At 38.9% G+C, this 17,146-nt stretch overlaps 1 protein-coding gene across 1 annotated transcript; it reads right to left on the bottom strand.

The window, feature by feature from the left end:
- Positions 1 to 3,756: 3,756 nt before the first annotated feature.
- Positions 3,757 to 16,746, bottom strand: TRMT10A (tRNA methyltransferase 10A). The gene is made up of 8 exons (XM_070757956.1): positions 16,572 to 16,746; positions 15,637 to 15,839; positions 15,266 to 15,428; positions 13,333 to 13,404; positions 12,675 to 12,749; positions 9,709 to 9,858; positions 7,727 to 7,832; positions 3,757 to 5,396 (listed from the first exon to the last, which is right to left on the bottom strand). The coding sequence occupies exons 2-8, from the start codon at positions 15,834 to 15,836 to the stop codon at positions 5,218 to 5,220; spliced, it is 945 nt and encodes a 314-aa protein (XP_070614057.1). The 5' UTR covers positions 15,837 to 15,839; positions 16,572 to 16,746; the 3' UTR covers positions 3,757 to 5,217.
- Between the last annotated feature and the right edge of the window lie 400 nt (positions 16,747 to 17,146).

The following is a 17,146-nucleotide window of genomic DNA, read 5'->3' as shown; positions in this document are numbered from 1 at the left end:
CAGAGCCAATCATGCCAGCTCAGGAATTCTGGGAGTTGAAGTCCACAAGTCATAGAAGAGTCAACTTTGCCTCCTCCCTGGGATAGGGAGAATAATGCTTAATTTCAAATTCTAGCCAAGCTCCTTGTATCCCAAAGCTTCATTTGTGTAAGAGGATGATCAGTGCAATATTGGAATATAAAATGAGCTTTAGGCAGTCGATAATAAAATCTTCAAACTGATTTTAACACGGTCTTCAGGCTTGCTTGGCAGTAATGCAGAACAGTGTGTGTCTGTGCATATATAGTGTTCTTTATAATGAAAATTCACTTAAACCAAGCCCTCTTTTGGTATAGCAAAGATCACTCGTCTCCAAACAAACTGGTAATTTGTACAAGTCCCTTGTCAGTTCTTAGATACTTAGCTTGCAGCTGTGAGGCAATTCACAGTCCTTCTTCTTTCACAAAGTGAAACACACTTTGCTCTGGTTTAGTTTCAAAGCGGGGGGAAATCAGCACACAAAAGGTCAAAGTCAGTAAAGCAGGCACGAAACACAACGATCAGATAATCCTCCACAATGGCCAAACCCACAGGCTGCTCTTTATAGCAGCCTCACTAATTACCACAGCCCCACCCAACCACAGGTGGCCTCATTTTCTTTGATAATAATCTCTCAGTTGTTGTTGCCTATGCATTGCTCTCCGCATGCGTGGCTGTATCATTAACTCTTGTTCTGAATCCAAGGAGGAGCTAGATAATTGATCTCCTTCTGAGCTGTCTGTCCCACTCTCCTCCTCCCTGTCACTCATGTCTTTTTGGTCAGAGGAGCCTTCATCATCAGATTCCACCGGGGGCAAAACAGGCCTGCAGCATATGGATGTCTCCCCCACATCCACAGTCCTTGGGGCAGGAGCTGGGCCAGAGCTAACCACAACATACAGCAATGTATAATTTAGTCATATTTGTGTAGTGTATATTAGCGGTGGAGACCTTTTGAGAGCTGTACACAACAAAATTTCATTTTAATATATGCCGATTAATGTACAAAGTGACAAAGTTATTCCAAGTCTAAAGTGGGAGACAGCAAGTTCTAGACCTGCCTTAGTGGGGTGACCTTGGAGCCAATCACTCTCTCAGCCCTGTACATCTCACAGGGTTATTCTTGTGGACAAAATAGAAGATGATGTGTTGGCTATATGGACCGTACAATATGACATTGACCCTATGTCAACCCTGAGCCATCTTGGAGCTTCACCTGCAGAATCCTGATACCCTAAATGTTCACAAGAAATAGCTGGGGTGGGGGGAAGAATAATTCTGGAATGGACAAGTCCAAAGTATCACGCAACTGGAAAAAAAAAATCTGCATGGAGGATTGGAAAAAATTGCTCCCAGTTGATATCAAAGACCTCTGTCCCAATGCACGGTGATTTATTTATTCTAGCTTAACACTGTGTGTAGAAAATGAATGCCCCGTGTCCTCCAGTTCCTCTTCCACCCAATATGCGTGGACACCTGCTCCTCTGCTCACTTTAGTTCTCCACCAAAAGTAGCAGAACCAAAACAAGCTGTGAGATAGATATGAGAGCTATACCCATGTCTATTCTAGTGTGGTGGTTATGTTTCACTGTACTATAATAAAGTGTTATGGGTGTACTCCAAGCTTTCTCCAGACATTAACAGCTGAGTCTGCGGTCTTCAGGATCCTGTATGTCTCAGTCTATGGAAAAAAAGGCAAATAGGCTACTTTAAACAGTCGTGTATCCATGTCGAACACTTCATAAACGGCTTCAGAAATCCACCAAATATTCCCAGGCGTGTATTTATACCATTTATTCAAGGGAACTACTAAAAATGTTACTGGAGATTAGTTGCTGCAAAAGATAGCAAACCTTCACAGCATTGGGAGAGAAATACATGATAAAATTGTTTCCGAAAAAAACTATTATTCACAAAATAGAAACAGAAAGTGTATAAGCATCCTGATCTAATGACAACCTCTAGTAAAGGTAAATTTAAAACAGAAAAATACAAAACACATGACACCTGAAAAAGACAAAACTGGAAAATGGCTCGTTTTGCCAATTCTTTGGGGCACCAACATAAATTTATTTGTAATAAACTTTCAGTACTTTTTTTTTTAAAGAAAGATGTTCATTCTTGTTCTTCCAGAAAACATTGTTTGTGCTGTCCAAAATATCTGATTATTTTCTATTTCCTACTTCATAGTTTTATAAATAACTCAAGGCAGTGAACCAGAGGTGGGTTCTTCCTGGTTTGCCTGAACCGGTAACAAGCCACTGGTGATGTCACCATGTCATGGAACAGGTTCGGTGGTTGTGGTGGCTGTTGCAATCTTCTTTTTCTTGAATTTTTCCCCAAAGGTTTTTTTCTTCTTCTGCGCATGTGTGGAAGCAACGTTACTAGCACTACGCATGTTTGTCACCATTTTTATGGCTTTTTTGGGGGGGTTGGAGTAATTTTTGCAACTGTGCACCCACACAGCATGGGAGGAAGCAAACTGGCAGAGAATTAAGTTAGAACCCACCCCTGCAGTGAAGGTACCTAATATTTCTTCTTCCTCCTATTTTTTCCGCGACAGCCCTATGACATGGTTTGAGAAAGAGTGGCTGGCCCAAAATTACCCAATTGCTTTTCATGCGTAAAAAACTCTTTCTTTATGATAGGAAAAATAGTGTTTACATGGAGGGGTCTGTAATATGGTAAATGATTTAGCTTTACTAGATAAATGGTCAAAGCAATGGAAACTGCAGTTTAATGTTTCCAAATGTAAAATAATGCACTTGGGGGAAAAGGAATTCTCAATCTGAGTATTGTATTGGCAGTTCTGTGTTAGCAAAAACTTCAGAAGAGAAGGATTTAGGGGTAGTGATTTCTGACAGTCTCAAAATGGGTGAGCAGTGTGGTCGGGCGGTAGGAAAAGCAAGTAGGACGCTTGGCTGCATAGCTAGAAGTATAACAAACAGGAAGAGGGAGATTGTGATCCCCTTATATAGAGCGCTGGAGAGACCACATTTGGAATACTGTGTTCAGTTCTGGAGACCTCACCTACAAAAAGATATTGTCAAAATTGAATAGGTCCAAAGACGGGCTACAAGAATGATGGAAGGTCTTAAGCATAAAACGTATCAGGAAAGACTTAATGAACTCGATCTGTATAGTCTGGAGGACAGAAGGGAAAGGGGGGACATGATCGAAACATTTCAATATGTTAAAGGGTTAAATAAGGTTCAGGAGGGAAGTGTTTTTAATAGGAAAGTGAACACAAGGACAAGGGGACACAATCTGAAGTTAGTCGGGGGAAAGATCAAAAGCAACGTGAGAAAATATTATTTCACTGAAAGAGTAGTAGATCCTTGGAACAAACTTCCAGCAGACGTGGTTGGTAAATCCACAGTAACTGAATTTAAACATGCCTGGGATAAACATAGATCCATCCTAAGATAAAATACAGGAAATAGTATAAGGGCAGACTAGATGGACCATGAGGTCTTTTTCTGCCGTCAGTGTTCTATGTTTCTACCTTCTGATACTCAATTTAGATTTAAATAGCTTTTTCAAGGTTTAAATAGCACATCAAGCCACAAGTTTTGCATACCCTATTTCCATCCCACTTTCTTTCCTTCTTGTTGCTTCTAGATGAAAGCCATTTGGTTTTAGAATCTACATTTGCTTATTGTACCGGTATATATACCAAGCTGCATTTGAGTTAAATGAACAATAAATAAAATAAAAACACTGTAGGAATCCAGTATAACATGTAACATTTTTCTGCTAAAACCTAATATTCAAGCAACGTGTTTAATTTTATAAACCTCCAGTCATTTCACTTCATTTCAAAAAAGACTAAAATATATAGAAACAGTTCAACTACAGGGGATAATTAATTCAACAAATTAAACAACTTTGATCAACTTTGAATACTATTTACTGGCTGTGTTTGTGTGTGTGTGTGTGTGTGAGAGAGAGAGAGAGCGAGTGTGAGAGAAAGAGAATATTTGTTATTTTAAATTTCACATAACATTGAATAAGATGAGCAAAAAGGAATTTCAAGTTTAAAAGCATATTACACCATTCACACAATTTATTTGGTCAGCTTGAGCCCCATGACAAAACTTAATTCTAATTAGCTTCTAATTTTGATATTTGCTTAACTTCTTCAATCATAGGAACATTCCTTAACTTGTGTAAAACTTGTGTAAAATTTCAAGCTTTTGGAACATAACTGAATTTCATAGTGATTTTGAACTTCTGAAAACTAAGTCATTTTGAAGCAGCACTTATTTTTTCATCATGCCATGTCGCATTTTAGCACGTAGGAAATAGGCCTTTGTGAACATTTAACAATTTTAATATTGTCAATGAAGAACTGTAACCATTAAAAAAAATATCACAGTGAACCTGGGGTGGAGTTTCTTCTTGTATTCATTTTGCAACACAGATGTTGTGAAAACCTAGCTTCTTCCTACCTGAGCCCTGGTTGGGGGAGAAACATATACATTGGTAACTCCTTACACTGTCTTAGACAATGTCAGTAGTGTAATAAAAAGCTGCTTTATAGGTTATGTTTCATTTCCATTCTTACTGCAGAAATTACTAAGCATGCCCATAATGCAAACTTGTAGTTGGGTTGTATCAGCAAAACTGAAATGTAAAATAAACGTCTGTTCCCATTTTTACAAGCACAGGAATCAAGAAAATCTGAATTAAAACAAAAAGCCTTAAAGAAATGCAAAATTGCTCTTCATCTTTGTAATCTACAATTCTAGTTGCAGTTGGATCTTGTCAATGTCTTGCATTTAACCAAATAAAAGATCTCAAATATTACAAACACGAAGCAAAGAAAATTATAAACAAGAAAACGTTATACTTGAGTTTCAATACACATTTCACCCAAGTGAAAGTTTACTGTATTACAATTAAAATTCTACTGTGAGGTTCAGAATAAAAAAAACAAATCGTCTCTAACGAATATTAAATAAAAGATTAAGAAGGAAAATAAATATTGGCAGCATCATTGGAAATCTAAGCTCCTTCAACATTTTTTTTTTCATATTTAAATGCTTTAAAATGTTTTATGAGTAAATGAACAGCTTAAACTTGGTAATAAAAATCTAGTGTTTGAAACCAAGAGAGGAGGTATAGATAGCATCATCTCATAAATTCCAAAGTTGGAAACTTTCTGTCTCTCGTCACGAGTAGCGTTTTCACGGACATTTAGCTCCTTTCAGAGACTTCACCTTGAATAATTCCTGTCCCTTGCTGCTTGCATGGGGAGGCAACAGCCACCTCGCTTGCTTCGTTCAGCAGTTTGGCTCCTTTTCGCTGTGGCAAAATAGTAAAAAAGGCTTCTTCCCAGTTCTTCTTTTCCAGATATGCCAAGATGATTTCAAATACTATGAGAAAAAGAAAACCACTTTTAAAAAAAGAAAAAGAAATATTTGATAAGGTAAGAAAAGTAATAAAACATTATTTGAAGCAGTAACTACAAAAAGAATGTCGCTTGGCGGGACCCAGGGGAAGAGCCTTCTCTGTGGCGGCCCCGGACCTCTGGAACCAACTCCCCCCCAAAGATTAGAATTGCCCCCACCCTCCTTGCCTTTCGTAAGCTGCTTAAAACCCACCTCTGCCGTCAGACATGGGGGAATTGAGATCCTCTTTCCCCCTAGGCCTTTACAATTCTATGCATGGTATGTATGTATGTTTGGTTTTTTTATATTAATGGGTTTTTAATTGTTTCTAACATCAGACTACTATTGTACACTGCTTTATTGTTGCTGTTAGCCGCCCCGAGTCTCCGGAGAGGGGCGGCATACAAATCAAATCAAATCAAATCAATCAATAAATCAATAAAATAAATTAAATAAATAAATAAATAACTAAATCAATCAATCAATAAATAAAATAAAATTAAATAAAAAAATCAATCAATCAATCAATCAATCAATCAATCAATAAAACAGCCTTGTTTTGCACATATTATCTGACTTATATATTGTTACTAATAATTTATTTATTTATTTATTTATTTATTAGATTTGTATGCCGCCCCTCTCCGTAGACTCGGGGTGGCTAACAACAATAATGAAACAGCATGTAACAAATCTAATATTTAAAATAATTTTAAAAACCCTTATTTAAAAACCAAACATACACGCAAACATACCATGCATAAAATTGTATAGGCCTAGGGGGAAGAGAATATCTCAGTTCCCCCATGCCTGACGACAAAGGTGGGTTTTAAGGAGCTTATGAAAGGTGAGGAGGGTGGGGGCAATTCTGATCTCTGGGGGAAGTTGGTTCCAGAGGGTCGGGGCCGCCACAGAGAAGGGTCTTCCCCCGGGTCCCGCCAAACGACATTGTTTAGTCGACGGGACCCGGAGAAGGCCCACTCTGTGGGACCTAACTGGTCGCTGGGATTCATGCGGCAGAATTATTAAATAGGAAAGATGGCAGCACGCAATTGTTCTTAAGGGAGAAGTAACTATTTTTTAATGTTTTTCTCCCTGAATTCCATAATATGACAAAACATTTTAAATCACACATCTATAAAGAGAATTGATGTTTAAAAGCAGATGAAAACATAGTTCTAAAAGGGATACATTGCAGTTAATCTAGGTTGCAGGTAAGAAAAATAGACTCGTCAAAATAAATTCAATTTTTTTAAACATCAAATTGAATTTGTAGCCTGTGTGTTAATGGGTAATTGATAAAACAGCTTACTCTGGAAATCAGTTTGCAATATGACCACTATAGCTAATGTCTACGGAGTCGGGCGGCATACAAATCTACATAATAATAATAATAATAATAATAATAATAATAATAATAATAATAATAATAATAATAATGTATGGCTAAGGGCAGGAAAACCCTTCCACTGCATTATTTCTGGGAGTATGTAAATAAAAACCAGATCGTAACTGCTTCAAGTATACCCAAGCATTTTCCTGATTTCTACTCTGTCCAAAAAATATCTCATCAAAATTTTCTTCTGGTTGTTATGTTGTACAGTACTGCCTTTTTTCCTTGTTGGGGTGTACTGTAGCTTTCCTGTCCCAATTATCTTTAATATGATTTGAACTGTAACTAACAGTTGCACTAAACAACATGAAGAATGAACTAGGAAAACATGTAAAACAGGTGCATATTGTGAATAAAATTCATTCATTCATTCATTCATTCATCATTTATTCAGTGATGCACAGTGACTATTTAATCGATTACATTGATAATATGCAACTATTACCAGGAGCTAACCGTTCTCCAGGATTTTGAGAACTAGACAAGTGGCTACTGTAGAAATTTGTCAAAATATTCATTATCTATCAGAAATCACAATTAGAAATGGTAATTGCTCCTGACATTATAAAACATAAATGATTCCTTTACAAAACATAGAATCAAAAATAAAGGGGGGAAACTTGTTAAAACAGGTGCATGTTGTGAATAAAATTAATTAATCAATCAATCAATTAATTCATTGATACAGTGACTATTTAATCAATTACATTGATAATATGCAACTATTACCAGGAGCTAACTGTTCTCCAGGATTTTCAGAACTAGACAAGTGTCTACTGTAGAAATTTGTCAAAATATTCATTATTTAATCAGAAATCACAATTAGAAATGGCAATTGCTCCTTACGCTATAAAACATAAATGATTCCTTTACAAAACATAGAATCAAAAATAAAGGGGGAAAAAATAAAATTTATTCTTACCGTGATTGACTGCCAGAACTTTCCTGCTGTTCATTTTCACAAAGTTTCCTAGGGGGAGCTGTGCGTGGCTTATACCTTGCTCTTGTGCTCTTTTGTACGTAATTCCCTGTAAGCAAAATAAAGAAAATGACTATTCGTTATTAATCTACATTGCCTGAGATGATCAGGTAATTTATTTGTATTGAATTCATCTTATTTTTGCATAATAAAATATAGGCATCACACAGTCTTACAGCATGATTTAGACATGTTTCATATTATGCAGCATTGATTTATAAAATATACCAATTATTAAGCTATTATATATAGTCTAAAAAATTTGAAAAGCGCGCTGCTTTCCCGGAAAACCGGCTTTCCTGGCCAGCACAGGGCTTGCCCGGGAAGCTGGCTTGAGCCTTGTGCCGGTCAGCAAAGCCGGCTGCCCGCCGGAGACGTGGAGAGAAAGAAGGGAAAGAGGAGAGGAAAGAAGGAGGGAGGGAGGGAAGGGAGAGAAAAGTGAACGAGAGGGAGAGAGAAAGGGAGGAAGAGAGGAAGGAAGAGATAAATATAAAGGGAGAGAGGGAGAAAGAGAGGGAGGGGAAGAGGGAAAGGAAGGAAAAGAGAGAGAGAAAGAGAAAAAAGTGGAAGGAAGAGAGAAGGAAAGAAAGGAAGGGAGAGAGAGAGAGAAGATAGGAAGGAAGAGAGAGAGTGAGAGAGAGCAAGAAAGAAAGAGTGAGAGAGGAAACAGGAAGGGAGAGAGTGAGTGTTTTTTTCCTCAAGGTGACACACCACCCGAGTTATGCTTGGTTTTTTGGCGAATTTTGACACACCAAGCTCAAAAGGTTGCCCATCACTGGTCTAAATGCTGATAAAAGACTTCACTTTTATTTTCATGGCTTGCATACCAAGTTAATCAATTAACTGATTATGTCTTCATCAAAATAAACAACTTCTTTATGAACTGAACCAGTTACCAGAGCTGATATGGAGAGAAACAGGTCAAAAGGTTAATTAAAACACTGGCTTTTTTTCTTAAACTGTGCACAAATTTGCTGTGTTTGTCAAATCCACTCTATGCTATAATCTCATTTCCCCAAATATTGGACTCACGTTTTCAATATCGTCCCAAAACTACCCATATTAATAAATAGCTGGTGAAGCTTAAAAAAATATTATCCCTAGACTGTGACTTGAAGGCAAATCATCTGATACCCATAAAAACTATACAAGCTTTTTAAAGAAACAGTAAGAGGATGACAAATGATAATGGACATAGCAACCATTCAACAGCTTGCCATATTTACACATTCTACAGATTTTCCTGTAAATCTATGCCTATGTATGCTATAAATAGTTTTATTAGACACTTTTATTAGACACTAAATTCCTTTGGCATTTATTTTTAATGCTAGCAATACAATAAACGTGATTAAAATAACAGAATGTGTACTGGATGAAATACTAACTGCACAAATGCACTGCTGATGTGTTGTATTTGTGTTATGGAGCATAGATGTATTGTGACAATATGCTTTGCAGTGACTATAATAAAGACTTGCAGTGTGACATAATTTTCACTTAATTATGGAATGATATAGATACTTTTACTTGAGTGAATAGTGTTATTAGTATCCAATACTAAAACAGCTAAAAACCCTTATTATAAAACCAAACATACATACAGACATACCATGCATAAAATTGTAGAGGCCTAGGGGGAAAGAGTATCTCAATTTCCCCATGCCTGGTGGCAGAGGTGGGTTTTAAGCAGCTTACGAAAGGCAAGGAGGGTGGGGGCAATTCTAATCTCTGGGGGGAGTTGGCTCCACAGGGCCGGGGCCGCCACAGAGAAGGCTCTTCCCCTGGGTCCCGCCAAACGACATTGTTTAGTTGACGGGACCCGGAGAAGACCCACTCTGTGGGATGCGTCCAACCTCTAATACAGTTTATTAATAGCTAACAGTGAATACATTTTTTCAAGCACATTATAATGAATCCTCTACCTTGTGATGATTGTGATCAACCAAGCCTCCAATAACATATGCTTTCGATTCGTCTAATTCACTCAGGACATCTGGAGAATCTGAAGTAAGGTAAACGAGATCTTCTTTTTTCACCAACTCACTATAATGAGCCGATTTAATCTGAATATCCTTCAAGACACAAAAAACAAACCAAACGCAAATTACTTAGAACTGCAGATTTTTCACTACTTTGAGAATATATTCTATGCCTGCACGAAGAAAACTGTGTATCATATTTTTCAGCGTACAAGACACACCTTAGACTTAGGGAGGAAAGTAAGGGAAAAAAATTTCTGCCTCTGCCTCCCATCATCTGTCGCACGAATCCCAGCGGCCGGTGAGGTCCCACAGAGTTGGTCTCCTCCGGGTCCCGTCGACCAAACAATGTCGTCTGGCGGGACCCAGGGGAAGAGCCTTCTCTGTGGTGGCTCCGACCCTCTGGAATCAGCTCCCTCCAGAGATTAGAACTGCCCCTACCCTCCTTGCCTTTCGTAAACTCCTTAAAACCCACCTCTGTCGTCAAGTGTGGGGGAACTGACACATCTCCCCCTGCCTATGTAGTTTTTGTGCATGATATGACTGTATGTATGTTTTTTATATTGCGGTTCCTTGCTTTTAGATTTTTTAAATGTACAATTGTTATTTTAGATTCTAATTATTAGATTTGTCATTATATATTGTTTTTATCACTGTTGTGAGCCGCCCCGAGTCTGCGGAGAGGGGCGGCATACAAATCTAATAAATAAAATAAAAAAATAAAAAAATCCATTAATATTCATCTGACTAGCGTCCTTAGCAAATAGCCTAGTCAGTTTCAGCACATTAGACTGATTCACCATGAGCAGCCGATTGGCGGGTGGATCAGCCTTCCGGAATATCTCCAAACAGCTGTTCCCGGAGGTGAACTTTAGCAACAGGTTTGCTGGTTGTGAACGTGCAAATTCACTAGCTATGCTCACACCTGCCTCGTTGGAGCAGATACGCAGCTTCAAAAATGCAGCTGATGGTGACAGGGCGCTCCAGTGGCTACAGCAGGAGACGTGCAGAACCGATCCAAAAAGGCAGCAGGGGTTCCGGGTTGCTATTTTGGCCTCTGAGCCTTGCTTTTTCACCTTCCAAAAGTTCTGTTTGGGAGGGGCTGCCTCCAAAAACTCAATTTTGGGGGGAATGGTCCGTGGCAATCCCTGCAGCCTACAACAGGTATAAAAAGCAATGCATGAAGGCCGAAAAATGGGGCCAGGGATGGGCAGGACCCGGAATGGGTGCGTAGCCTCGCTCTGTTGCTGCCGGGCGGGCACGTGCCCTTTTTTTTGCTTCTGCGCATGTGCAGCATCTGGAATCTTGCTGTGGCCCCTAGAGCGACAGCTGGCAAAAGCAGCTTGTCCCAGCTCCGGCCACGCGCCTGCTCTCTCATGTCTCAAGGGAGAGATGCCTGCAGTGCAGGAGAGTGCAGAGCAGACCGCATGGCGGGAGCTCGGGGCCACCTGGCCTGCTCCCCACATCATGCTCTTGGTGCCCCTGCAGGTCATGCACTGGAGCAAAGTAAGGGCTGGCCAGGCTGCTCACAACGCGGTGGGCAACGGCAATGCAGAGCGGGTGCTGGGAGGAGCCACCATGAGAGATGTGGGGGGAGAACGGCGGTGAGTGGGGCAAAAGGCAGTGGGGCACAGCGGGCAGACACCATGAGAGGCGCGGGGGGCGAATGGTGGGGGGCAGCAACGAGCAGCCACTTACCTTATTTTTGCCTATTTCCAGGTTTTTTCGCTTCTGCGCATGCGCAAAAGCCGAATCCTGTGCAGAGCGTGCATGCGCGCTCCGGGCTCGTTCTGGTAGGGATGGGAATGGTAGCCTGTCCCTGGGGGTGGGGTGGGGAGGGTAGAGTGTGTCTTATACTCCAAAAAATACAGCAACTATCAGGAAAGGGTTAGTAATGCAATGCAATGAAAGTATCATCATTTATCTGAAAAGATTAATATCTATATCATATATAGAATATTGGAAAGATTAGCTTAAATGAAGAAGGCACTTATTTGCAAGTCAATCAGTCATCATAAAATATAGGCAATCTTTGACTTATGACTGAGCTCAACATTTCTGTGGCTAAGCAAGACAGTGAAATACATTTTGCCTCATTTTATGACCTTCCCTGCCCCTGCTGTTGTGAATCACTGCAGTTGTTGTTAGTAACATGATCAAGAAACGAATCTGATTTCCCCACTGACTCTCCATCAGAAAGTCTCAAAGCGTGATAACATGATCTTGGAGAGACTGCAACCCCCAAAATACATGCCAGTTCCTAGGCATTTGAATTTTGGTCATATGATCATAGGGAAGAAGGAAATGGTCATAAATGTGAAGTCATAAGTCACTATTTTCAGTGCTGTTGAAATGTCAAATGTTCACTAAAAGACCTATTATAAATTGAGGACTACCTCTGCATCAGTAGTTTCATTTTACTGAAGTTCATAGATCAGCAATGTGACAAGTGATAATGTTGAGACCGTCCCTGTCAAATTCATGCATTGGTAAGAAATCGATCCAATTTTTTAAATTGTAATAGCTAAAATTAAAGTTATACTGTATACTTAAAATGCCAGTACAGTAGTCCCTCGCTATACCGCGCTTCATCTACTGCGGCTTCACTTCATCGCGGGTTTCTGAGGAAGTCGATTGGCAGATTTAAACAGCCCGCCGAACTCGATCGGCAGGTTTTTCCAAAAAAAAAATAAATCTAAAATTGTAAATACTGTATTTAAATACTGTATCTAAAATAAATACTGTGTGGGAAGGGTTTATAAACACTTAAAACAATGAAAACTTACCAAACAATTACAATATAAATACTTAAATAAGTACTATCAGTCGATAAATTCCCCATCGCGGATTTCACCTATCGCGGCCAGGTCTGGAACGTAACACCAGCGATAAGTGAGGGACTACTGTACCTTCCAATTTATCCATCCCTTGTCTGTTTCATTCATGTTGTCCTTCAGCTGGCCTCCGTGACTGGTCAAGTAAAACTAGGAAATAAAAATGCATGCTCCGCTTATCATAGAAGTCTAACTAGTACAAAAAAAAGAATACCTAACTATAATCAGATCGATACAGAAATATAACACACACACTCTATGTTCTTGTTAAATTTAACTCTTGCTATCTTTACGTTATAATTTATATAACTTTAATTAATTTTCTTATCTATATAATATGAAATAATTAAACTAGTAATAAAATATAAAAAAACCAACACTTTAATATTTGTAATATTGCAAAAATACTCTGTGTTTATATTATTTTTAAACTATTACATTCTATCTATTGCTATCATGTTATAGATTAATTAAAATTCACTTATTTAGTATAACTAAAAAAGAGGCACATTGTTATATTAATTTCTAAATGTTCTTTCATGCATACATACAATTAACCTTCCAATTAATAAGTTCAAATAATTATAAATTCTTACTTAAATTATTTTTATGTATGCTAAAAATGCAAGTATAATAATAATAATTATGTTATGTTAAAATATCTTTCACATGTATTGAGTAACACTAAGGAAATCATCATAAGGTTATTTTGAGGTTACCTGGATTGACATACCTGTACAGGATGAAGTGCTTTACGGTTTTCTGCATAACACCTCTGAATTTGCTTGTGAAGTTTCTTGACATCCTGTATACAATACAATTTGTTTTTATACTGTTCTTCAGAGAAAGCACCACAAAATGCTTTAACCAAGAGACTCAGAGAGACGCTAAAGAGAAAGAAAGGAAGCTTTTAACCAACAGAAATTACTTCTAAAACATGTACCTGAAGAAAGCACACTAAAAGTATAGAGATTTTCTGAGCTTGCTCTATTTCCTTTTACTAGCTCATCACTGTAAAAGTTATCCAGATGAAGCCAACAACCTGGTTTAAGATATCTGGGGACCAATGCTGTATACATGATCAAGTATGTTATGGCTTCGGAGTGATAATAATGATGCACAATTCTTTCCGGGACTTGCCTAATTTTAAATATATTAGTAAAATATATTTTTTCTAAACTTATTGGGGATATTGTCAAATAAAACTAACATATGAGAGCCAGTCTGGTGACATTTTATTTATTTATTTTATTTATTATTTAGATTTGTATGCCGCCCCTCTCCGCAGACTCGGGGCGGCTCACAAGTGAAAAAACAATCTACAACAAATCTAAATTACTGTTTAAAAATATTTAAAAGACCCTATATTCTAAACACACATACATACAAACAAACAAACAAACAAACCATTCATAAATTGTATCTGCCCGGGGGAGATGTTTCAGTTCCCCCATGCCTGACGACAGAGGGGGGTCTTAAGGAGTTTACGAAAGGCAAGGAGAGTAGGGGCAGTTCTAATCTCCGGAGGGAGTTGATTCCAGAGGGCCGGGGCCGCCACAGAGAAGGCTCTTCCCCTGGGGCCCGCCAACCGACATTGTTTAGTTGACGGGACCCGGAGAAGGCCCACTCTGTGGGACCTAATCGGTCGCTGGGATTCGTGCGGCAGCAGGCGGCCTCGGAGATATTCTGGTCCAGTGCCATGAAGGGCTTTAAAGGTCATAACCAACACTTTGAATTGTGACCGGAAGTTGATCGGCAACCAATGCAGACTGCGGAGTGTTGGTGAAACATGGGCATACCTAGGGAAGCCCATGATTTCTCTCGCAGCTGCATTCTGCACGATCTGAAGTTTCCGAACACTTTTCAAAGGTAACCCCATGTAGAGAGCATTACAGTAGTCGAACCTCGAGGTGATGAGGGCATGAGTGACTGTGAGTAATGAGTCCCGGTCCAGATAGGGACATGATAAAGGAATCAAGCTAGAAAACATAAACCATGGGTTCTAGTTGGGCAAGACATTTCCAAAAATCACACCAACAGAGCTTGAGTTCTGTAGCAGAGTTCCTCAGGGGGAAAAAAAGTGCCAGGAATAATTTAAAATGTTACTGTTATTTCGAACAGTCACAGTCTGCAGTCATTAACTGCAAACATTAACATGTCCAATGATCATTCGATCATTCAACATGATCGAAACATTTAAATATGTTAAAGGGTTAAATAAGGTCCAGGAGGGAAGTGTTTTTAATAGGAAAGTGAACACAAGAACAAGGGGACACAATCTGAAGTTAGTTGGGGGAAAGATCAAAAGCACCGTGAGAAAATATTATTTCACTGAAAGAGTAGTAGATCCTTGGAACAAACTTCCAGCAGACGTGGTCGGTAAATCCACAGTCACTGAATTTAAACATGACTGGGATAAACATATATCCATTGTAAGATAAAATACAGGAAATAGTATAAGGGCAGACTAGATGGACCACGAGGTCTTTTTCTGCCGTCAGTCTTCTATGTTTCTATGACCTGCATCTTGGGAATTTTGGAGAATAACTACAAACTGTAAATGATTGCAACGAGTTGACAATGACTTGTCATAATCTTTCAGTCAACCCCTCTTTCCATCAATTTAAGCCATTTGGAATTGCTTCTTAAATATCATTTCCATTTACCTTTAATTCCATTAAATTGTCAAAACTGCAGTCTATTATAAGTCGAAGTGCACTAGGAACAATATCCCGACGGATACGTTTCCTGACATTTCCTTCGCGGTTTGATTCCAGCTGAGACTGGCGCTCCATTTTTCTTTTCAAGCGTTTTTCTTTACGTTTTTGCCTGAAATGGAAACAAAACATTACTATATTTACTCAGTGATATAACATAGGCCAGTGATGGCAAACCCTTTTTTCCTCGGGTGCATCCATCCATCCATCCACCTTAGTTCTGAACATTTTCCATAGGAGAAACTGCAGAGGAATAAAATAAATCAGCCCCAAAGTGCCTAATCACAAAACCCATCCTTTTTATAAGAAACAAGCCATACTTGCGCAAGACTCTTTGTTCTTCCCATTGTTTCTGTTTTATTAGCTTCTTTCTTTGTCTTTTTGACATAGTTTCAATATTCTCCATCTTTTCCAGTGGCAATTCCTTAATTTCTACCTGGGCAATGTTGCACTTAACTTTTTCCTCTGTATCAGTAACACTGGTTGTTTTAAAGTTTTCTGGTGGCATTCTTGAAGACATGAGCTTCAAAGAAAAAAACCCCCAATTTGATTATTAGAAAGCTCAATCCAAACAGAATATATATTATTATTATTTAAAAATTGTGCCTAAAATATATTTAAAACTGTTGCCTAAAGCAGTTAAATATAAAGATTCTCTGCCTAATATACACATTATAAAGGGGAAAAAAATCCTTATTTCATAATTTAAAATGCATTCACAAATACATAAAATGCCAATAAACAAGAACTAGTACAAATTCAAGACATTTGTGATTGAAATAAACAGATGACCCAAAGCTGATATAGTACTTTGGGGGATTATAATAAAACAGGAAAGTCACAGATGTTAATTATCTTGATACATTCCAGTTTGCAACAATGTAATAGTTACTATTTTATTTTCAGTTTAAAAATTATCTGGATAATATCTCCATTTCAACTTCAACTCCCAGAATTCCTCAGCCAGCAAAGCTCCACCAAACTCAGCAAAGCTGGCTGAGGAATTCTGGGAATTGAAGTTCACAAGGCTTAACATCGCCCAAATTAGAGATCCTTGCCGCACGGAGTCTTCGGAAGCAGGCCGGGACTACAACTCCCGTCATGCCCCATCCAACATGGCTGCTAGTGAACGCTAAGCTGGGCAAAATCAGTCTCGGCTGTTAAAACCGATGGGGGAGGAAGGCTGAGGAGGAACGTGACTTCCCGACCGACCGAGCAAGAAGGAAGGTTCTCTCTCTCTCTCTCGCCGTCTTACCTCGCAGTCCAGCGCACGAACCAGGAGCAATGGCCACCGCTCGTAGGACCAGGAAGCCGGGCTAGCCCCTTCCCTCCGCACGCGCCGCTGACGCCTGAAAACCGCAGTGGCACCCTTCGACGCGGACTAATGACGCAATATCTCAACCTCGTGATTTAGTAGGCGGGGTTGTGGCGGGAGAACTCGCTTTTGCGGTTTTTTAAATACTGTACCGTCATTTGTCTTTTGGGAGGAGGTGTGTGTGCGTGTGTGTGTTAAAAGAATCATTTTAATTTATTTTTTTTAAAAGACCATGGCGCCTTTTAAATTATTGCCCTACAAACGTTTGTCCGCGGGAGCTGAAGAAGTTATTTCACATCTGCTTCAATAATCCAGATGTTATTTGGATGTACATAATTGATAAAGACACTAATGGAGAATACTGTCGATAGTAAAGCAGATTTCAAAAATGCTCTTGGCATGCATTTATTTAATTAATTAATTAAATCAAGTACATATTGGTAGTATACAAAGATAACAATGTTTATATACATGATACTAGTAAGACAGAAACTACTTCAGCTTCAACCACAACA

This window comes from Erythrolamprus reginae, chromosome 7 (genome assembly GCF_031021105.1).
Source record: "Erythrolamprus reginae isolate rEryReg1 chromosome 7, rEryReg1.hap1, whole genome shotgun sequence".
In the NCBI taxonomy this organism is placed as follows: Eukaryota; Metazoa; Chordata; class Lepidosauria; order Squamata; family Dipsadidae; genus Erythrolamprus; species Erythrolamprus reginae.
The sequence above is the reverse complement of the archived record's forward strand: the minus strand, read 5'-3'. Positions and strand labels throughout refer to the sequence as shown.

Bases quoted from the DNA above. Each gene is read 5' to 3' on its own strand.
- TRMT10A (XM_070757956.1), bottom strand. From the start codon at position 15,836: ATGTCTTCAAGAATGCCACCAGAAAACTTTAAAACAACCAGTGTTACT. The intron at 9,859-12,674 runs GTACAGTAGTCC...TGTGTCTTGAAG, and splicing joins AGGGATGGATAAATTGGAAG to GATATTCAGATTAAATCGGC. The intron at 7,833-9,708 runs GTAGAGGATTCA...TTTTGCTTACAG, and splicing joins TTGATCACAATCATCACAAG to GGAATTACGTACAAAAGAGC.